The sequence below is a fragment of the Macaca nemestrina genome, chromosome 4 (genome assembly GCF_043159975.1).
Source record: "Macaca nemestrina isolate mMacNem1 chromosome 4, mMacNem.hap1, whole genome shotgun sequence".
NCBI lineage: Eukaryota > Metazoa > Chordata > Mammalia > Primates > Cercopithecidae > Macaca > Macaca nemestrina.
The window spans coordinates 157,000,165-157,023,512 of record NC_092128.1 but is presented as its reverse complement, the minus strand read 5'-3'; the positions used below and the strand labels follow the sequence as shown (position 1 = coordinate 157,023,512).

Genomic DNA, 23,348 nt, shown 5'->3' with positions numbered 1-23,348 from the left:
TTAAGTGCAATCTTATCAGAAAAAGTCACAGGAATCATATTTGGCCCTAGACTAGGTAACAGTCATGCCGAGATAAAAAAGAATAACAAGAAATAGTCACCAAAGGACTGGAATCAGGAAAGATATAAAGGTAGAAAGAAAGATGTGAGGAAAAATAAAAGGAGTTAGAGTTGATTTTTCCCAGAGAGGAAAGAAAAAATAATACAGTGAAGAGATGCTGATCTCAGATACATAGAGCTTGTTCATCTTGTCACAGGTAAGAAGGAAAGATTGAGCTACTTAAGTGTTTTACCTAAGAGTTGATTACATCTAAGGAAAAGTTCATTGGGTAGTCTACTGTTTCAAAAAGAGAGAGCTGATTAAGAACTTGTTCAATTCTTATTCGTATTGACCTTTAAGAATAGAACAATTAGTCAAGAGTAGATCTCTTCATGGTCCTAATGCTGAATCTTAAATGTAAGTTATTAATAACTTTATTTTTCTGAAGTTTCTTTTTGGTCAAAGATCCTACCCGAGAGTGGCTACAAGACTTCTTAGAAATGAAATGGCTGTAATTACTTAGGGAACCTTGCTGAATAATAAATAGAAACCTAATCAAATTACAATATAAATCACATTCATTTCTCTATAATTGGTTGCAATTCAGTTAATATCATCAAACAATTACCATAAGCATTTACAAATGATTTGCTGAAGTATTTGGAGAACAGAATTCTGTTATTAATCCACCCATAGTTAATCAATTTCTATGGAAATTGAAATGTTTGTTATAAACTGGAAATGCCCATTAAAGGCTTGCATCTTCAATTCAGCTTGATAAATTCTTATTGACACTAATGACAAGTTGGCTATAGCTTGTTACATTAGAAGATGTTGAAAGAATGTATTTTTTATTTTACCTTTCTTTGGACTACTCCGGTAAGTTTCTCCATTTCCCCCAGAATGGCAGAAAGCATGGATGATTTTCCAGACCCAACTTGCCCTACAACAGCCACTAAAGCTCCTTCTGGGATCTTTATGTTCAAGCTGCATGAGAAGAAAGGGAGACAATATAGGAGATTCTTTTTACGGTTGTTTTAAAAATCTATTCCTAGATAAGTCACTGTGTGCAGCACTTAGCATCATCCCTGAAATCGTCGCTTTTCACCTTTTTCTACAAACACCTACCCTTCCAAAATGCAAACAAATGAACAATAAAATGCTGCAGGTAGAAGAAATAATAGAAAAAAGGACAGCAAGATCACCATGAAAATGAAAGGTGAAGTGAGAGGTTAAAAGTCTTATTAATTTCAGTATATTAATCTTATTAAAAACCTCTAAGAAATAAAAATACGGAGCATTTTAGAACCCAATATTAACATTAAAAAAAATTCTCCAAACCACGACTTACTCTTTTAGAACTGGCATTCCTGTTTTATTCCAGGAGAAAGAAGCATCTGTAAACTCAATAGCATGATCTAAGGAAGAAAAAAATATACAATGATGCATTTTAGAACCAATTACCTTCAACCCAGAAGTCAAGTAAGTAATGAACGCAAAGAGGAAGTGCTGACCTCCTATATAGTTTGTTTCAATATTTTGAGGAAGAAGCTCCTCAGTGTGGAGAAAGTCTTCCAAACGCCCCAGGGATATCTTTGTCTATCAAAATAAGCACAGATGGAATTTATCGGGGGTTCAAGTAGAACTTAAACTAAAAAATGTTTATTATGTTTTACAGCCTGAGTAGAATTTTTATGCAGATTAAAGATATTGAGATAAATATATCAAGCATAGTTTGAATTGATTTAATGCTATAAATACATTCATTCCTAAAGACAAAGGGCAGTTTCAAGAATCAAAGATCAAAACTAATGTCATCTAGGCTGAAAGGTATGAGAAAAAGAAATGAAAATCCTATATATTATTCTAGAAAAGCCGTAAAAACTCTTAATAATTACAGAAAGATTGATTTTTTCCCAACTTCTTTGAGGTATAATTGAGAAAAATTATACATATTTAAGGTATATGACATGATTTTTATACACGTGCACATTTTGAAATGATTACCACAATCCAGCTAATTAGATTATGTATCGCCTCCTGTAGACACCTTTATTTTCCTGTGTATATGAATACCTACCATCTACTCTCTTAGCAATTTTCAAGTATACAATACACTATCATTAACCATAGTTATCATGCTGTACATTAGGTCTCCAGAACATATTCATCTTATAACTGGAAGTTTGTAATCTTTGATTGACATCTCATTCACCCCACCCCACCCCAGTGTCACCCTTGAGCCCTAATAAGCACTTTTCTTCACTCTGCTTCCATAAGTTAGACTTTTTTAGATTTCACATATAAGTGAGATAATAGAGTATTTGTCTCTTTGTGCCTAGTTTATTTCACTTAGTATAATATTCTGCCATGTTGAATACTATTATATTGTTTGTATATTTTTTTAATCAATTTTTCTGCCAGTGGCCACTTAGGTTGTTTCTACATGTTGGCTCCTGATAATGCTGTAATGAACATGGTAGTGCATATATCTTTTCAACATAGTAATTTTATTTCCCTTGGATATTTTCCCGTAAGTGGGATTTCTATCTCATATGGTAGTTCTATTTTGAATTTTTTGAGGAACTTCTATACTGTTTTCCATAACAGATGTACCAATTTATGTTCCTACCAACAGTATACAAGGGTTCCCTTCTCTTGACATCCTTGCCAACACTTGTTATTCTTTGACTTTTGATACTAGCCATCCTAACAGGTGTGAGGTAATATTTCCTTGTGATATAGAAAAATAAAGTTTTAAAAGCAACTTTAAGATTGGTGAGTGAATTCTGCTACTGATGATAAACAAAACTATAATGTTGACAATAATAATATTCAATTATAGTAACAGGAAATTGTAATGTAGTAAAATAGCTATAAAATGTTTAGCTACATTAGGAGAAATAAAATTACATTGTTTTCGGAAAACTGACTTACATAAAATTTCTAGTACATTTTTATTTACTTTGTGTTAGGGGACTTGTATCGTTAGCACATAAGATGTAATTGGGCTGTGGTTTTGTTTACCAAGTGTGGCAAATCAGAATATACAGCTAGCTTTTTCTGTTTTTCCATTTTGGAAAAATGTCTCCTTAAATGAAGGTAGCACAGTACTGCTAGCAATTGGAAAAGGCTTTGATATCGGACCTTTAGCTAGATTCTAATTGCAAAACTAGAACAAAACTGTTACTCTAAGAACTGACATTTTCTTTATGAGAAGTGTGCTACGAAATCAAATGCTAAAAGGATCACATCAGCGGTTCTTCTACGCCCTCTGTTGGTTATTTTAAGAAAAATAACATGAAAAAAGATGTGATGTAACAAAAATGGCTTAATTGGTTTTTACTATTCAATTATGTTACTCCTTATTCAAGTAATATGTTTTAAAGAGTAAAGTTCTTAAATTAAAGGATGATTCCAATAAGCAAATATTCACTTTGTTTATGAATCCAGACTTGAGGAAAATAATTGAATGGAGGATGGCCAAACCTGATATCCAAAAAATGTAACCATAAATCTCAGGGCAAAAGGATCAAGGAACTTTTCTGGGTTTCCTGTGGCTTTAGCATCCATCTACTCATTGTATCTAGTATCTAAACAGCCTCCAGGAACTGGAGATTACAACTAAAAGCAGGCAGACCCAGACATCTCACACATGGCTTGTTGGCTGACTGATATTATCAATGTGCTTTTCTCCCTGCTTATTCATTCAGTATAGATGAAATGCTGCTGAACCCTGGAAAAACATTCTATCCAGTTTCATACAAAGCACCTAATTATAACTTTTCCATTGGAAACAGGAAATGAATCCTATGACGGCATAGTGGCTAACACCAGCTTTAAAAATGCTAAGTAGAGAACCTAACACTTAACAAGAAAACAAAATAACATATTGAAGTATTTAAAAGTCACTTTGATGGGAAAAAAGCACAAGCAAGCAAGACATGATTCATTTTTATTCTATAATGTTCTCTATTACTCATTAATTCAGGAAAACTAATTTTGAATGCAGTGTTAAACAACCACATAAAGTGAAATAAAATAAAATTAAAAAGATGAAGAAATAAAATGTCCCAAACCATAGATTCCTGTAAAGGAATAACTCCTAGTTTAAGGTATTCTGTATGTACCTGGACCACAGTTGAGATCACGGTTGGAAACTCAAACAGAGGAATCCTTAAAATATTAAACAAAGACATCGATGTGAACACTTTAGTGGCTGTTAAAATGTTTCCTTCATCCAGTAAGAAATAGACACACAAGGTTGCCAGGGACACCTAAAAAATAGAGATGTGTTGTGTTACTTTCTTCAAATTTCTACTGATAACATTATTAGTTACAGTCCCCAAAATTAGAAAATAAAATCTAAATAATTTTGTTTCCAGCGTTTTTCTTTTAAGATGTTATACCCTTACCACAGTTATTATTACCATTTATATTGTAAACCAGTTCATCTTTTCTTTAAAATTCAGAAGTTTTATGTAAACTTATTTTCCAGTTGCATACATTCTGACATATATATAATAATTATTCTTTCTTTGTGTCATAAGATTAACTGAGGAAGATATGAATAAATCATGTTTAAGATTTATATTTGTTCTTGTAAGTTTCATTTAGAAAAGGCAGAAAAAAATCATTCATGCATGCGAATGGACTTAACTATCATATATATAGTCCTGGCTTAAGCAAATACATCTTGGATGGTTTTACCAAAGTATTCCAAATGTAAATATTGCATTTGCTTCCATAATACTCACTTTTGTTGAAATTAAAAAAAATTAATTATCTACATAGAGTGGCAACTTTGATTCAAATTGATGCTCCGGTTACCTGTGGCTTGCTTTTCCTTTGGCTTTTGCCCATGGCTTCATAGTTCAAGGCAATTTATACTCTAGTTAAAATAGCATGGGATTCCCAATGTTTACATGGTGTAATAGAAAGAAAATAATGTCACTTCATGTCAGTTCGCCTCTAAATACTAATTTTGTAACTTTGAGGATGTTTCCAACTACTCTGGACTTCCATTTTGTCTTGTGAAATGAGAAAAATAATGCCTTATTATTGCGAGATTGAAAAAAAGGCAATGTATGTAACTTTCCTGACATTCAGTAACAACTCAATAAATGTTGCTTCTCTTCTCACCTCCATATAATGTGCCCTTTGAGTCTGCTTAAAAGGAGTCAGTCATACATATCAAGCTCTAAAACTGGAATGAAATTCTGAAATGTAGATTGTGTTTTTAAGAGATATAGGCATATATGAAATCTCTGAGAAATTTACAGAGAAGTAAATCTTATTATATCTAAAAATTACAGATCAATGAAAACACATACAGTATTTTCCCTTTCTTTGTAACTTTTGTTCTCTAATCCACATAAGTTAATGAATGTATTTTCTTTACAATTTTAATTCAGATACATAATATTTAACTTTATACATCTTAATTCCAAGTAATTTGGAGGTAAATCTGTAAATCAGATTTGAAAATAAAAACAGGAAATATGACATACACTTACCAAGAATGGAATGCAAGTTAATGTCAGCATGGAAAATACAGTAAGATACCTGGCTGATTTTTGAAATTCCAATTCCTGATCTCGAATTTTGATAATCTTATTTTTATAAGAGGGTTCCCATGCATAAAGTTTGAGGATCTGTAAATGAGTCACAATAATTATCTGACAATCTATATCATAGAAGAAAAAAATGCACACATACAAACAAGTAACACACACACACACAAAATTGTGAGGATAAAAAATGATGGTACAACCATGAAGAAAATTGCATTGCTTCCACTTAGACTGAATCAGAATATTTTCTTAAATTGTGGTATTTTGGGGGTGGAGCAGAGCAGAAGGAGGGAATGACCACCCAGCCTTATGTCCCCACCACCCCCAGTAACTTATTTCTGAGCCAGACTCTGGCAACATCCCAGCTGTAAGGCACGAACTCCATAGAACTCCATAGACAGCTTCCGTCTAGCTCAGTTCTGTCACTCTTCCTGCTGATTCAACTCTCACTTCTGTCTATTACCTTTTTCTTTATAGCTAAACTCTTCTCCCTGCCATTCCAGTTTCTCCACGACAGATGTTTTGGGACTTCAAGCCATTCTCTGAAAGCTGATTAGCGTTTTGAGATTGTCAACTATTTTCTGAGACAGAAAATGTGGGGAAATAGGATCCTACACTGGCTTATTGCATTAAACTTTAGAGTGAATTGACTTACATTCAAATTCCAGCTCTATGCGATGCTTAATTTTTTTTTTTTTTTTTTTTTTTTTTTTTTGAGATGGAGTTTTGCTCTTGTTGCCCAGGTTGGAGTGCAATGGCATGATCTTAGCTCACGGCAACCTCCACCTCCCCAGTTCAAGCGATTCTCCTGCCTCAGCCTCCCAAGTAGCTGGGATTACAGGCATGAGCCACCATGCCCAGCTATTTTCGTATTTTTAGTAGAGACGGGGTTTCTCCACGTTGGCCAGGCTGGTCTCGAATTCCTGACCTCAGGTGATCTGCACACCTTGGCCTCCCTAAGTGCTGGGATTATAGGCTTAAGCCACCGTGCCCAGCTGTCATGCTTAATTTTATGCGACTGCTTGACTGGCTATGGGGCCCAGTTGTTTGTTCAAACAGGAGTCTAGATATTTCTGTGAAGGTATTTCTTAGATGCTGTTAGCATTTCAATCAGTTAAACTCTGAGTTAGACAGATGACCCTCTGTTATATGAGTGGACCTTATCAAATCAGTCGAAAGCCTTAAGAGAAAACGCTGAGGTTCCTCAGTGGGGAAGGAATTCTGCCTCCAGAATGCCTTCAGATTCAAGATAGCAGCATCAACTTCTGCTAGAATTTTCGGTTTGCCCACCTGTTCTACAGATATTACACTTGCCTGCCCCTACAATCAGATGAGCCAGTTTCTTAAATCTCTCTTCATATTTCTGTATATCTGTATCTCTCTATATGAAATCTATTGATTCTGTTTCTGTGGAGAACTCTAATACACTCTCACTGGTTCTGTAAATTTAAACCTGACCCTTAACTGCTCAGTGTCTTGGTTTCCTAGTTAATAAGATAGAAATGGGAAATCTTTTTCTTGAGGTTTATAAGAATTCCATGAGGAAACACATATAAAGGAATAAGCACAGCATTTGATGCATGGAAAATATTTAATAAATGGTAGCAATTATCAGTATTGTCAGAGAGAGGTTCTATAACACCTGTTATCAGATCCCAAGGATACTGACTGCTCTCACTTTTAAACTATCCCAGCTTTTCTAGAGAAAAATAATTTGCAACATACTATTTATAGAATAGCATTTATGTGATCATTTGTGTCCCACATAAAATAAACTAAATGACACCTCATCACTTCCCTTATATAAATCTGCCTTTACACTGATGGGTGTGTTATGACCACTCTTGCCTGCCTCATCTCATCTTTTCAACACAATACCTTAAAATAAGTAATATTTTGTGACTTTTAGGATATTTGTGTTCACTTGTGTGAGAAACAAAAAGAAAATGGCTGCATTTTATTTGACTTTGCATTTAAATGTTATTTTAGTGATAAGAATTCCTGTAATATCTGAAATCTGAAATTTTCTGCCAACAATTATTATCTGTCATCACTCTGAGATACTGAGAACACTACAAACTTCCTCTGTGTTACTATGCTCAAAATAGGTCAAAGGCATATCCCTTTCATATTACCTTAATTCCATGTAGGATTTCTTTGAGTAGCTTTATCTGTTTGTCTTTGTTCTTTCTTTGGCTTTTCTATTTAATGGAAAGAAAATAAAAGAATATTTGACAAAATTGGTAATACTTTTACTGATATGTCCAGAGCTATTTTTAAAATATGCTCTATTTTCTCTATTTTATTTAAGATTTAGTGGAGAAAAGCATCTTACAATATTTATACATTATTCTATTGACAGTGTTGGAAGACAGTTATAAATAGGTAACTTGAACATAGCCAACAGGAGAATAGTAGAAAAGTAGAAAATATAATACGTATTTAAACATAATTTGTTTAAAATTGAATAATAACACCCACATTCTACTAAGATAGAACACATTTCTAAAAACTCCATTAACTGTTTATATACGTACTTGTAACAGAAGTGTCACCAGAATAAAAATAAGGCTCTCTATAAATTTTATTTGTTCTTTGGGAATTAGAATAATTAAAATGTATATTTTCAAATACACTTCCTTTTCTTTATATAAATGTTATGCAATTGTATTTTTATTCAAATATTTAACAATTATAATATTTTATACTTGTTTGAGTATCGTTTCTTAAGTGTTTTCTCCATTAACATTGGCACTTTATGTTATATGTCATAAGTATTTGTATATCTTATGAAGAATGCTTTTACGAGCTAATATCCATCATATTCTGTGTGTGATTTTATACTAATAATATCGTGTGTGATTTAAAGACATATTTTCTTTTCTTTTCTTTTCTTTTTTTTTTTTTGAGACGGAGTTTTGCTCTTTTTGCCCAGGCTGGAGTGCAATCGCATGATCTCGGCTCACCACAACCTCCACCTTCCAGGTTCAAGCGATTCTCCTGCCTCAGCCTCCCGAGTAGCTGATATTACAGGCATGCGCCACCACACCCGACTAATCTTGTATTTTAGTAGAGACAGGGTTTCTCCATGTTGGTCAGGCTGGTCTCGAACTCCCGACCTCAGGTGATCCACCACCTCGGCCTCCCAAAGTGCTGGGATTACAGGTGAGAGCCACTGTGCCTAGCCTAAAGGTATATTTTCTATCTAGTGTATTTGGACATAATATTGAAATCTCTTTGAAGGTTATAGGACTCTAAGGTTCAAAAAAGATTTTTGCATTCTTAATAATGTGCCTTTAAATAGCAGTTTTTAAAATCCAGAATATATTTTTAAAAACTGGTTAAAAGTATTTGTTATAATTATAAACAAATCTGTTATTCTAAACACTAGCATGCTAAGTACCTTTACTTCATAAATATATGCTATTTTCTAGTTTTTATATTTAAAGATCAGTCATCTTTTATTTGAAAAATTAAGAAAAATATAAAATTATATATAAGTTTTAATCACTTAGGGGTATTAAAGTAATAAGTAAAAATGTACCCTCCTTCTGTCTAATTCTACTTTACAGGTAACTATTCTTTAAAGACTGATGCTTTATCTCTAGATTACTTCTATGCTTATGCAAATATATTTATAGCTATGTATCTTCATCTATTTACCTCTCCATCACACACATGTGTATAGGTATATTCACATTTTAATAATGGATCAATGATATAGCTACATATATGCATGATACACATGCATATATTTAATCTACTTTTTGCTTTAAAATAAGATTGACACATTTCCATGTCAATATATATTGTTAATCTTTGATCCATTTAAAATTATAAAATGTTTTCATAAGCAATACATCCGCCTCTGTTAATTTAACATGTGAAAGCATCTATCTCATTGCAGTGTGATTTCCTTCAATGCAGTGAACTCTGTGGTTTCTCCATTTCTTACAGTACAGCATAGCGCACACTGTCTAACACATGGCGGAATGTCAAAACATATATTGATGGTAAGATGAATGACTGATTATAAAGGAAGAATATCAACATTAATTTAGTGAAGCATTTCCTGTCTGCTTGCTGCAGTACCTCACTTTTCAAGCAACCAAGCATACCCCTACCTCCAGGCTGCATGCATACCCTTCCCTTTGCTTGGCATGTCTTTCCTCAGACGTCCACATGAGTTACTCCTTCACCCTGTTGATATCCCATTCCCTTCCTGAGGACTTTCCTGATCCTAAATGTAAAATGGCATTCTTTGTCTCTTCATCACTGTATCTTTACTAAATCTTCTTCATATACAAATGTTTTCTATCTATTTATTTACTTGCTTAACGTCTGTCCCCTCCACTACCCCTCATGAGAGCTGGACTTGTCAGTTCCCCTCACTGCTGTACTTGCTGTGCCTGGAACACTGGCTGACATAGGATACATGCTTGGTCAATGCTGATTGAGTGAATAAGTAAATGATAAAATTGGATGATTTCCATTTATAACTCTATATGATTAGCGAGATGGTGATTGTTCATTCAAGTCAGAAAAACTCAGCTCCTGTTTGACACATGTAACATCAGGCAGTCATTTTCTTACCTTTAACTTTTTTATTTTAGTTGCAGCTAAAGCATTTATTGGTATAACAAACACAAGGACTGCCACCCCTGCTAACACTGCTGGGCCCAGCTCTTGCCAAAGGAGATATATGGCCATTAGGATTTGAAAAGGGGCAGACCAGAGGAGATTGAGGTTTGCTGTCAAGTCCATGAGTTGCTGAGCATCCGCTGACATCAAGTTAATAATTTCCCCAGTGGAAAACTTTTGTCGAGAAACATTTGATAAAAGTAGGGCCTATAAAAATAGAAGCAGAATATTTTAGAGTTCTGTGATTATGGGGCATCTTTATAGTCAAATAATGGTAACTTTTAATATCAATGTTTAATATAATTAGGAAAATGTACAAGGTTATTTATGTACTGGGATATTATAAAACACAGAAACATGATTTTTAGGGGAGGAAATATAATTAGTGATTAAAGTATATAGTTTTAGAATAATGTTTATTGGCAGAGAGTAACATTTGGGTTTCCAAACAATAAGAATTTATGGAATACTATGCAGCCATAAAGAGGAAAGAGATCATGTCCTTTGCAGGGACATGGATGGTGCTGGAAGCCTTTATCCTTAGCACACTAACACAGGAACAGAAAACCAAACACCACATGTTTTCACTTATAAGTGGGAGCTGAACAATGAGTACATGTGGACACATGGGGGAACAACACACACTGGGACTTGTCATGGGGGTGGGGGCAGAGCATCAGAAAGAACAGCTAAAGGACACTGGGCTTAATACCTAGGTGATGGGTTGATCTGTGCAGCAAATCACATGCAGCACATGTTCACCTATCCTGCACATGCACTCCGGAACTTAAAATAAAAGTTGAAGCAAAAAAGAGAACCCTCAATAACTTGTTAATTGCCAAAAAAAAAAAAAAAATCTCTTCTAGCTATATTAAGGCTCTCCTCCATTTGGTGGTGTCCCCATAATGCTAAGCCATCTAAATATTATCAATGCAAAGTACACAAATGCATCAATGAATATCTAATGAACACTGATGAATAGTTTTATGCTTGAAATTGTGGACCATTTAAAAAGGACACAGTTTTATTTCTCAAAGTGATTACAGTCTATCTGTAAAGCTACACACACACACACACACACACAGTTTTTGCTGTAAGTGTAAAAACAGCAATAAGGGCCATGGGAACTTAGAGATGAAAGTACTCAAAAGGTGTCATAGAGTAGATGCAAATACATCTTTTCTTCCAACTCCCAATTCTCACTTTCCACAAGTGCATGCTACTTAATATGTGTATACTGAATCCAGTACCCCCAAGCATAATTATTGGTAACTTCTTACAAAAGATGAGGATAGAAATTGATTTATCTAATTATTCATCCATTTAAAATTCCCAGTGAAATACATAAACAACTGTAAAAGTAGTGGGAGATTTGTATTTGTACTGGAAACTGGACAAAGTTTCATTTATATATCAAAAATTTTATGAAAACTTCCCTGCATTGATTTAAAGAGAGACAGGACTGAGACTTGGGGATAGCAAGAGAAAATGAGATACAGGAGTCACTCTAAATCTATCTATTCAATAAATTTTTTAAAAAAATGGAAAAGCCCATCTGGAATATAGTAGGTTGGGCCCACAGTGGAACCTATAGCCAGGAACATATACCCAGGTATATGTCATTAGCCGTTTATATGTCTTCTTTGGATAAATGACTATTCAGCCTTAAAAAAAAGAAGACAATTCTGCAATATGAGACCATATGGATATACCTTAAGATGTTATGCTAAGTGAAATAAGCTAGACACAGAAAAATAAATACTGGATGAGTTCGCTTATATGAGGTATCTAAAATGGTCAATTTCATAAAATCAAAGACTGGAATGGTGGTTCCAAGGGTGGTGGGGGCAAGGGAAAACTGGAAAGTTAGTACTCAACAGGTACAAAGTTTTAGTTAACCAGGACGAATAAGCTCTAGAGATCTGCTGTAATATATTGCACCTATAGTTAACAATAAACGCATTTTAAACTTAAAATGTATTAAGATAATACATTTCATGTTAAGTTTTTTTACAATAATAGAAGAAAAACTCAATTGCTTTAGACTATTAGAGAAAATACTGAAAGTTATTATAAGATTGAAGGTTATTTGTATGGCATTTCTAACACTAGGGGAATTTTTCAATTTTTCAAATTTCTTTCAGTATTTTTTTCTGCCAAAATTCACAATCCACTAAGGGCAATTTAGTTACCATTTATTGCTAAATTATACAATCTAAGCTGCCTTTTGTTTTACGAAACAACTTGAAAGAGTACTGTAATATGGCCAATTACAGTGGATGGTGTAACATTTCTGGAATTGTTTGGTAGGAAGTACTTTAGTCTGTTACAGGAGGAAAAATGTGATTCAGATGAAAAGAAAGGAAATCTAAAACAATGTTAAAAGTTTAGAAGCTTCTAAGTACTCTTCAATCAAAATGAAAATTAACCAGGTCATTTGTTACCTAATCACTTTTTCTAAGAAACTGTTATTTAAACTTCTATCCAAGTTTTAGATTTGTTTTTTACAGTATTTTCATATCATATAAATCTTAATACACACACACACACATACATAAAGCTGTGTGACTTATCTGTTTTAAAAACTTCATTCATTTCCCTCACTGAATTATGCTCTAAGAAAATTCACATGAACCAGATATAGTTCCAAGCCCCACAATCTTGATTATCACTAGTTCAGACCTTAATATTTCATTTTATAAACTGACAATGAAATTTGTTTTGCAATTTCACATTCTTCTTATATATTTGTTACTTTCTAGACTCGATGCCAAGACCCTAGTTCTTCATTTCTTTATTTCTTGAATTATTGCAGTAGCTCTAAGGGTCTCCTTCTTTTCTGTCTCATCTGTTTTTAATCCTTTTGTCCTATCATCTGTCTTATGGCTCAAATGGGTTCCAATGTCCTATAGAATTGAGGTCCATTTTAAAAATATAGTTTTCAAGTTTTTTTTTTAAGCAATCCCTTCTGACTTTACTATCTCTCCCACCATTCTGGACATGAAACATTGTCTCAAGCCAAATTAATCTACTCACCATTGTCTGAGCAGGCCTTGTACGCATTTCTGTACCTTTTTTCTTCTATGTTATTCCAACATCAGAGCCTTTACCCCATGCAATGCATCCTTCCATTATTCCATGACCCACATCATGCAATATTAACCATGAAACTTTTCCTGACCATCCTAGCTGCAAGTAATACACATCATTTAATGTAGAGCTGCAAGGGCTCCAAAAATTTCCATCCCAATGGTCTTCAACCAGAAGTATGAGAAAGGGTAAAGCTGAAGGTGGTACCACATACCACTTATAAGAATGCATTCTTCAACCCCTTTTGTGCCAATAAATATGCTGGGATTCTCTTTCTGAGAATCTAAGAGCAGGGTTTGGATTCTGTCTCTCCTTCTCCTGACTATACTTAAGTATCTCTACTTTAAGAATGTGACTAAATGTTTACCAGTTTTTGGGTTTTGGGTTTTTTTTTTTGCATTTTATAATTACCATAATTAAAGTTAGATAACATCTTTAAAGTACAAATGGAGACAGTGTAGACACCATACTAGCCAGTATGGTAGCCGCTAGCCAGATGTAGTTATTACATTAAAATTTAAAGTAATTAAAATTAAAAATGGACTTCTTTAGTTGCACTAGTTACATTTCACGGGCTCAGCAGCCATATGTGGTTAGTGTCTACCATACTGTACAGTGCAAATACAGAACGTTTTTTAAAAAATCACAAAAACTCTATTGGACAATGCTTAATGGAGGAATGCCCCCAGACTGCCCATATTAAACCCAGATCTAATTGATGCTTCTTTTTTAAAAAGTTCTTATTTTTTATTTTATAGATTTAGGGGGTACAAATGCAGTTTTGTTACATAGCTATATTGGTTCATGGTGTCATCTGGGCTCTCAATGTAGCCATCACTCAAATAGTGCACACTGTCCCAATTAAATAATCTCTCATCCCTTACCCCCACCCACCCAGCCAGCCATCCTAGTCTCCAATAGCTATTATTTCACTCTGTATGTCCATGTGTACACATTATTTAGCTTCCACTTATAAGTGAGAACATGTGGTATTTGACTTTCTGTTTCTGAATTATTTCACTTAAGATAATGGCCTCCAATTCTATCCATGATCCAGCAAGTGTGACATGATTTCATTCCTTTTTTATGACTGAGAGTATTCCATGGTGTGTGTGTGTGTGTGTATACACACATATACAGCACATTTTATTTATCTGATCATCTGTTGATGGACACTGAGGTTGATTCCATATCCTTGCTGTTGTGAATAGAACTATGATCAGCCTACAAGTGAAGGTATCTTTTAGATGTAATGATTTCTTTGGAATCATGTTTTGTTTTTAGTCTCCAAGAATTTCCATGCAGCTTGCACCTGTGAACTAAGGGGTAACAGAATCGGAGTTTTGAGGTCACAGAATCTTAAAGTCATCAAGTGAAAGGAGACCCATGTTCTTTCTTGCAAACCTAAAAATGATATTCCCTGAACTTTATTCCAAACTTACACTAGTAATTGTGGATGGATAAGGAACAAAGCACATCCTGATACCTTCACCCCTCATATACTTTGGCTCTGTGTCCCCACCCAAATTTCATCTGGAATTATAATCCCTGTGTGGTGAGGGAGGGACCTGGTAAGAGGTGATTGGATGATGGAGGCAGTTTCCCCTATGCTGTTCTCATGGTAATGAGTGAGTTCTCATGAGATCTGATGGTTTAAAAGTGGCACTTTCCCATTTGCTCTCCCTCCAATGCTCTAATCATGGAATGAAATCCTGTTCCATATGGACTGTATACCAAAACAAGTGTTAGCATTCAAACTGGTTTCTAGATTCTTCTGTATCTTTATTCCATATTGGAGGCAGCACATACTGCCTCTAGAATTAGGACCGGGACAGCCCCTCTAATCCTGTATTTGGACCTAGTTCTACAGAGCTAAACTCTGCTGCAAGTTCAGTTACCATTTACTGCTCAATTTGTACTTGGCTTTCCAAGATCCATAAAACCACTTCATGCCCCCATTGTGGCCCAACAGAGCAAAATGACCTGTAATGCTTCATGTCCAGCTCAGCCCAAATTAATCTTAAACAATCTCTAAGGAATTATACAAGGTCTAGCCCCTGTAGTCACTATTCCCACTTTGCAATAGACTCAACGATGACACTTGTTTCCCTTTTTATTTCTAACAGCTTGCTCTAATTTCTACTTCAGTCTGTTCTGTTTTTACATTTAAGGTGTTGGGGCTCAGAACATGACACCCCAAAATATGGCACCTTGGCATGCTGAGCACGTGGAACTGAAGAACACTGGGAAAGCCTCAGAAGCAAAGTCTCTTTGACCCGCTCCAGCCCTTTTGTCTCCCCCTCCTCTTTCTTTCCTTTTCCCAAAAGTGAGTCACAGGAACTAGAACCCCTCTCCCTACAAACAAGACATTTAACTCAGAGAGAGAACACTTTTTCCCTTCTCTCTTGAAGACCATCATTCCAGAAGTCTCCTGTCCAATATCCAGGGAAAGGAATACAATACAGAGAGGCCAGGAGGAATCTGAGTGGAAAGGTCATGCTGGGCTTCTCCTCTCAGTCCATTACTATCGGATCATACCCTTTTGTCTGATCACATTTCTACACTGTTGTCTATTCTTTACAGAACCTAAGCATAAGAATAGACAGTTTTCCCTGGATCGCTGGGTCTTACTTCTGAAGATGTAAAATTTAATTAAATTAACTTGTTTTATTTTTCTCTTTTCAACCTGTCTTTTGCTATAGGAGTGTCCCACTCAACTCTTATGGTGGGTGAAAAGAGGTATTACAGCTTTCTGCCCCGACAAAGAACTGCTTTTATTTAGAGCAGTTTTAGGTTCACAGCAAAACTGAAAGGTACAGAGAAATCTCGTATACTGCTTACCCTGCATGTGCATAGCCTCCCCCATTATCCTCCACAGAGTGGTACATTTGTTACAGCCGATGTTACAGCCGATACATCATTACAGCCGAACATTGTTACATTGTTACAGCCGATACATCATTATCACCCGAAGTCTGTAGTTTGCATTAGGGTTCACTCTTGGTGTTGTACATTCTATGGGTTTGTACAAATGTATAATGACATATATCCACCATTATAGTATCACACAGAGTGGTTTATTGCTCTAAAAGTTATCTGTGTTCCACATTTTATGCTTCTAAATTCACTCTTTCATGGCAGTTTAGTCTTTTATGCTTGTAAATCCACCTACATCTCATGTCTAAACTCCAATGCTCTAATCATGGAATAAACTCCTGTTCCATATGGACTGTATACCAGAACAAGTGTTAGCATTCAAACCGGTTTCTAGATTCTTCTGTATCTTTATTCCATATTGGAGGCAGCACATACTGCCTCTAGAATTAGGACCAGGACAGCCCCTCTAATCCTGTATTTGGACTGAGTTCTACAGAGCTAAACTCTGCTGCAAGTTCAGTTACCATTTACTGCTCAATTTGTACTTGGCTTTCCAAGTTCCATAAAACCACTTCATGCCCCCATTGTGGCCCAACAGAGCAAAATGGCCTGTAATGCTTCATGTCCAGTTCAGCCCAAATTATAATACTTCCTTCCCCTTACACGAAGTCAATAGCTCTCTCACAGACCTTTTCAAGACTTTCTTGAAAAGAAAGTGAAAACTTCCTTAGATGTGTACAACCCTTGTAGATTTCCTATTCATCTGATGTCTTATAAAATCTGCATTTAGTTCCACATGTTTGTTATTTATGCTAACACTTCCCTCAATTTATTTGGAAAGCAGGGGCTCACTTGTTCATTCGTGCATTCATTCATTTATTCATTCAGTAATCCAACTTTAATAAAGTGTAAAAGTCATTGTCTCATATGATAAAGATACAACAGGTGAATAAATTTCTATTCCAAATGCTGATGAACCTACAATTTATATCAGAGTGCAAAGCAGGAACAAAGTACACTTATTGCTTGGATAACTACTTGATAACTAGGGGAAGGAGGAAGCTCTTTAACTGTTTATAATTATGTGGTAAATAAAATACCCTCCATGATAAAGAGGCAGTGTTTAAAATGGTATTTTCAAAAAAGGACTAATTAAACTTTAGGGTTATGCCAGGAATAAAGATCAGCCAAGTTTGAGAGGCAGGACTTAGAATAAAAGAGCAATGGAGAATGACTGTATAAAAATGAATGACTTTATTGCCCAAAAATGAAGTTCACAGAGGAGAAAAAGGTAATATGAAGATTAAAAATAATATTGTGAAAAGAAGAGCTTTTATTGATGCATACGTACAGAAAACCATGAAAATATTCAATTCCATTCACTTTGTGAGTAGCAGTTAGGTGGCATAAGAGTAAACAAAGATTATCATTTAATTTAATGGATTAGGGCTGACTAGAATTTGTAAAGACCAGAGAGAGATAGAGAGAGAAAGAGAGAGAGAGAGAGAGAAAGGAGAGAGAGAACATGCACTAAAGAGAAATTAATGCAACTGATATCCATAAGCCAAAGTTCTTTTAAAACAAAACAAATGTATATACAAAGGGTTTCCTAAGGAGTTTTTTATATACTCCCCTATTTTTCTAGTCCCCTTATTTTAAAGCACATAAGGGAGTAGTCCCTCTAGAAATGGGAATTCCTTGGAATTTTTACCTTTTTGTAGATCAGTCCATTTACAGCTGTTTTAACTTTTGCTGAGGTGAGCATGTTAAAACATTGATATCGCTGAAGAATCAGAGTTTGCAGAAAGACTACAACAAAAAGTGCCATTGCATAGCCGTAGCCATTCCAGCCAAAATCTGAGCTGTGTTCACAGAAAATGATCATTTGCCTGAATGTCATAAAAATTGAGAATGGGTAAGAAATGTTAAACATCTGAAGTAGTTAAATGCTTATGAGAGTTTAGCACTGTCAAAATGTTACACACACACACACACACACACACACACACACACACTCCTACCTGTTCTTTTTCTCTACTTGCTTAATTTGGTATTTGTCCCCCCGTCCCCCACCTTTTTTTTTTTTTAAGTAAAATCAGGAATCCCTTCCACTGGCTTGTGAGTACGAGGTGATTTTCTGGTTTTCACATGGCAGGCCCATCAAATAATTAACTTTTCTGGTATAACCTCATCAGAAAAGTCAAGACATAGATACATGTAAAACCATTTTTTTCTCAAAATTATGTGTTTTATCAAATACAGGGAAACATGACAACCAGAACGTAAGGAAGGGATTTTACGTATGTCACACAGGTGCTGCCTTTTTTTTTTTTTTTTTTTAAAGCTTGATTTATATCTCATGTTTTATTTTCACTTTTATCCATAACCAATTTCTTTTTTCTCTGCTTTTCCTTATTTCCTCTTAAGTTTGTGACAGCATGATCAGGATGATTAGGGTCTATCCTGGGGTGCAGAAAAACGGTGAATTACAAGTATCTTGGCTGATAGTCCCTCAACTATAAACGTTGTCTAAAACTCAGAGTGCCTGATGTTCATTGGTAATAATATTTTAAGCATGATTTTAAACTGCATCAATGTAACTGAAAATAATATTTAATTTAAAAGACCACATAGCCCATGCAACATGGTGAAAACAATTTGGGCATATACTGTGACATACTACAAGTTAACATATCATTTATTTTGCAGGCTTACTATTTTGGGTTTTATTTAGTAATCCCTTCTATTTCATATGTAAAGGTAAAGTATTAGAGGTTTGATAAGTGGACCTTTTTCACTGTAAACTTTGGAGATGCAAAAATGTCCTATATCATTGTAATGTGCCATTTTGAGTGAATCCATAGGTTAGTAGAACTAAAATGAAACCATATGCAATTAGGTTTGATTATATCTACCCTTTTCTCAAAAAAATATTATATTTAAAAACTCATTCTTTATAAAAGTTTAATTTTTTTTTTTTTTGAGACAGGTTTTCACACCTGTTGCCCAGGCTAGAGTGCAGTGACGGGCTCTTGGATCACTATAACCTCTGCCTTCCATGCTCAAGGAATCCTCTTGCATCAGCTTCCCGATTAACTGGGATTATAGGTGTGTGCCCCCATGCCTGGCTAATTTTTGTAGTTTTAGTAGAGGCAGGGTTTGGCCATGTTGCCTAGGCTAGTCTTGAACTCCTGACCTCAAGTGACCTCAAGTGATCCACCCACCTTGGGCTCCCAAAGTGCTGGGATTACAGGTGTGAGTTACTGCACCCAGCCAAAAGTTTAAATTTTTAAGTAGTAAGTAAAGCATAAATTTCTAGGCTTTGATCTGTTTGTTGACAATTGGGACAGCTACTGTGTTAAAATTAAAAGTAATTTGTCTTGTTCAAATTGCTTTATCAACCAAGTGCTTAAAAATATTAACTTTATTAAAGTAAGACTTTAGAATAAAATATATACAAGTGTCTCTAATAGTAAAACCTCTAGGTATCAACAATTATTTGGAGCATTACATATTCTCAATGAAACTATTAAATTACCCCACACCCCACATATACATAATAACAGCAGAAAGTTCTGTATTTCTTAATTGATGTCATCCATTGGGACACCTACTTTTTATGAAAGCAACTTGCTAAATCCCTTCTTTGTTCTAGGAATTACATTTCCTGAAAGAGTAGCACTATTCTTATTGGGCATATATCTACCGATTATACTTTTTCCTTTTTCATAAAGACAAAACAACTAAATGACTAACATCAGGCATTGTAGTGGTTCTACACACATTAACTGAGAAATATTAAAAACAATCTATGCTCAAGGCTTGATAAAGACCATAAAACAATATTCATGATATTAGATACAAATACTTGTTTTTTGTTTGATATTACAATAAAATCCAAAAAGGGAGGAAGAGAGTCACACAACAATCAATAAGAAATATATCTTGTAAATAATGAAAGTATAATTTTACTAATAAATTAATAAAAAATATTCCTTTTATGTTTTATTTTACACATATGAGTCATAATATGACAGTGTGCTCTCATCCTTAAAGATAGTCCTTTCCAGCAACTTTTTCATATAAAAAGAATATCTATTTTGAGACTACATATATACATATGTACATATATGCATATGCAGTCTCAAAATACATGTATTCTACATATGTGTGTGTGTGTGTATATATATATGAAACTACACATGTATATATGTAGTCTCAAAATTAGCTTATAAAATTAGTTCTTCTATGGCCAAATTATGATCACACAAGCTCTGCAATTCTTTCTGATCACTCAATTGTTACTTATTTAACAATTGAAATTTTAAGGTTTTTAAATTTAAGGTTTTTCAGCTGCTGCAGAATAAGGGTACTTTGGAAAATTGTAACTTTGTGTTAATTCCCATTTATTCTGTATTTTTTTCAGGGAATTTATTTCGGTTCTTTATGCCAGACTTCGTGCTAAGAGCTAAGGACACAATGATTGAATAATGCAGGAGAGTTTGCCTCTTTCATCATCACCTAGGCCGGGAGAAAGGTGTGACTCACTGCAATGCAATATTAAAACTCTTGTTTTGCAGGTTTGATCAAACCAGTGTGATGCAAAAGTGTCTCACAAAGTAAAGGAGACTGTTTGCTACTCCACAGACATTCTTTGGTAATTCAGATACAACTTTTAGGGAACAGAGACACACTGAATTGCTATGACCTACTGCTATTTTAGGAAAGACCATGGCCATGGTGAGATTCTCTCACAAGTCTCTTGAGCAGTAGTCATTGGCAAAGGGGAATCAGAGTATGACTGAAAATCCCTCGCTACTCCTCTCGTTGAGAAATTGAACCTCTTTTCTCTAATTCCCTTCCCTTTGAATGTGGGCTGATTTAGGGGATCTCTTGGCGAAAACAATGTGGCAGAAGTGACCTGAGATGTCCAAGCCTATGTTGTGGAAAGACTTGTCTGAGCCTCTTATATTCCTCATGCTGAGGAAATCCAGCTGCCATGTAGGAAATTTAATGACTCTAAGACCTCTGTTCTCAAGCTAACCATTCAGAGAGTCTGTAGAAACAGAGAGAAGGAGAGAGATAGTGAGGGTGGGGTGGAGAGAAAGAGAGAGAGACAGGGAGAAAGGAGAGAGAAGACAGAGGAGAGAGAGAGAGGAGAGAGGAGAGAGAGAGATCTGGCCATTTCCAGCCATCTCAGCCCAGGCCTCAGAGGTGTGAGTCACGGAGCCATTTTGCGCATTCCAGCACAGCACACAGCGAGAAGAACCAGGGTAACTCAGCCCACAGTTAGAACCGAAGCACCAGCCATATGTCTCCATGTGAGCTGCTTCAGCTGTCTCCAGTTGTTCTAGACACTCAGCCAAGGTCACAATCATGGTGGAGCAGAGAAAAGCAGTCTCTGCCCGAAGTTTTGACCACCAAAATCATGAACATAATAACATCATTGCTTAATGCCACCAAATTGTGGTGTGATTAGTTTTGCAGCATTGGATAACCAGAATAGGGCAAGAAAGGAAGATGCTGGCCAATCCTCTGATAGAAAGATTTCTGGTCACACATAAGATAGTGCCATGGTGACTCCTGGGATATGCTGAGGTGAGGGGCAGAGGCAAGTGGAGGGAAAGATCTGTCATTTTGTGTGGAGGGGGCAGTTAATCCAGGAAACATTTGGCTCATACTTCTACAGGCAAGGGAGCCAACAAAGAATTTGGGGTGAAAAATGTCAGGAACAGTTTTCTGACAGCAATATATACCTTGCTTGGATTCCCTGGTTCCATTCTCTCTTGTTTTTATTTTTATATGTTTGTGCTAGCCACTGCTTCTCAATATCCTTTGATAAATTTCCTCATCTTCACCAACTCTACGCTTTGGAGTAGCTGATAGTTGTTTTTTTTGTTTTGTTTTGTTTTGTTTTGTTTTCTGAGGACATCTTTACTTTTCTTCACATATGTTAAGGTGATTTCATCCAGAACAATGCCTTGACATACCCAGTCCAATTTAGAACAATTCCAGTGTGTCACTCCAGCCTATATCTTTCCTAACACCAGGTGCATATAGACAACTGGTTACTCAACCTTTCTTGTTTTTTTTTTAGACAGAGTCTTGCTCTGTTCCCAGGCTGGAGTGCAGTGGCGCAATCTTGACTCACTGCAACCTCCGCCTCCCGGGTTCAAGCGATTGTCCTGCCTCAGCCTCCCAAGTGGCTGGGACTACAGGCACATGCCACCATGCCCAGCTAATGTTTTGTATTTTTAATAGAGACAGGGTTTCATCATGTTGGCCAGGATGGTCTCGATCTCTTGACCTCGTGACCCGCCTGCCTTGGCCTCCCAAAGTGCTGGGATTGCAGGCGTGAGCCACCGCACCAGGCCTACTCAACCTTTTAATCTAGACGGTCCCATGTCAGGGATCCCCATGACAATTCTCCAGCTCAATTATTTATTTTAATAACTTACAGGACTCGGCATATAGTTATCCTCATGGCTATATTTATTATGGTGAAAGGATACAAAACAAAATCAGCAAAAAAGAAAAGATATATGGGGTGAAGTCTGGAAGGAAACAGGCACAAGCTCCAAAAGTCTTTTCCCTGTAGAGTCACACAGAGCATGCTTAATTCTCTCAGCTACTAATTGTGGCAATACATGTGAAATGTCTACAAGGCAAGCTTGATAGAAATTCAGCATCCGGGGTTTTTATCGGAGGCTGGTCAAGTGGACATCCTTTTCTTTTTTCTTTTTTTTTTTTTTTTTTTTTTTTTGAGACGGAGTCTAGCTCTGTCGCCCAGGCTGGAGTGCAGTGGCCGGATCTCAGCTCACTGCAAGCTCCGCCTCCCGGGTTTACGCCATTCTCCTGCCTCAGCCTCCCGAGTAGCTGGGACTACAGGCGCCCGCCACCTCGCCCGGCTAATTTTTTGTATTTTTAGTAGAGACGGGGTTTCACCGTGTTACCCAGGATGGTCTCGATCTCCTGACCTTGTGATCCGCCCGTCTCGGCCTCCCAAAGTGCTGGGATTACAGGCTTGAGCCACCGCGCCCGGCCCCCTTTTCTTAACACACACCAAAATTCCAAACTCCCAGAAAGAAAACAGATATTCACCATGAACCTTATTGGTTGTATAAACAA

At 35.8% G+C, this 23,348-nt stretch overlaps 1 protein-coding gene across 2 annotated transcripts in view; it reads right to left on the bottom strand.

Moving 5' to 3' along the window:
• LOC105483452 (multidrug resistance-associated protein 1-like) overlaps nucleotides 1-23,348 on the bottom strand; it is a 93,920-nt gene that overhangs the window by 54,214 nt on the left and 16,358 nt on the right. The window contains exons 5-12 of one of the 2 annotated variants that reach the window (XM_011744354.2): nucleotides 17,932-18,109; nucleotides 10,206-10,460; nucleotides 7,748-7,813; nucleotides 5,556-5,693; nucleotides 4,170-4,316; nucleotides 1,554-1,638; nucleotides 1,391-1,457; nucleotides 900-1,026 (exon numbers count right to left, since the gene is read on the bottom strand). In XM_011744354.2, the coding sequence (XP_011742656.2) occupies nucleotides 900-1,026; nucleotides 1,391-1,457; nucleotides 1,554-1,638; nucleotides 4,170-4,316; nucleotides 5,556-5,693; nucleotides 7,748-7,813; nucleotides 10,206-10,460; nucleotides 17,932-18,109 (1,063 nt within the window). The remainder of the gene's footprint in view (nucleotides 1-899; nucleotides 1,027-1,390; nucleotides 1,458-1,553; nucleotides 1,639-4,169; nucleotides 4,317-5,555; nucleotides 5,694-7,747; nucleotides 7,814-10,205; nucleotides 10,461-17,931; nucleotides 18,110-23,348) is intronic. The other variant, XM_011744356.2, reaches the window with a different exon arrangement.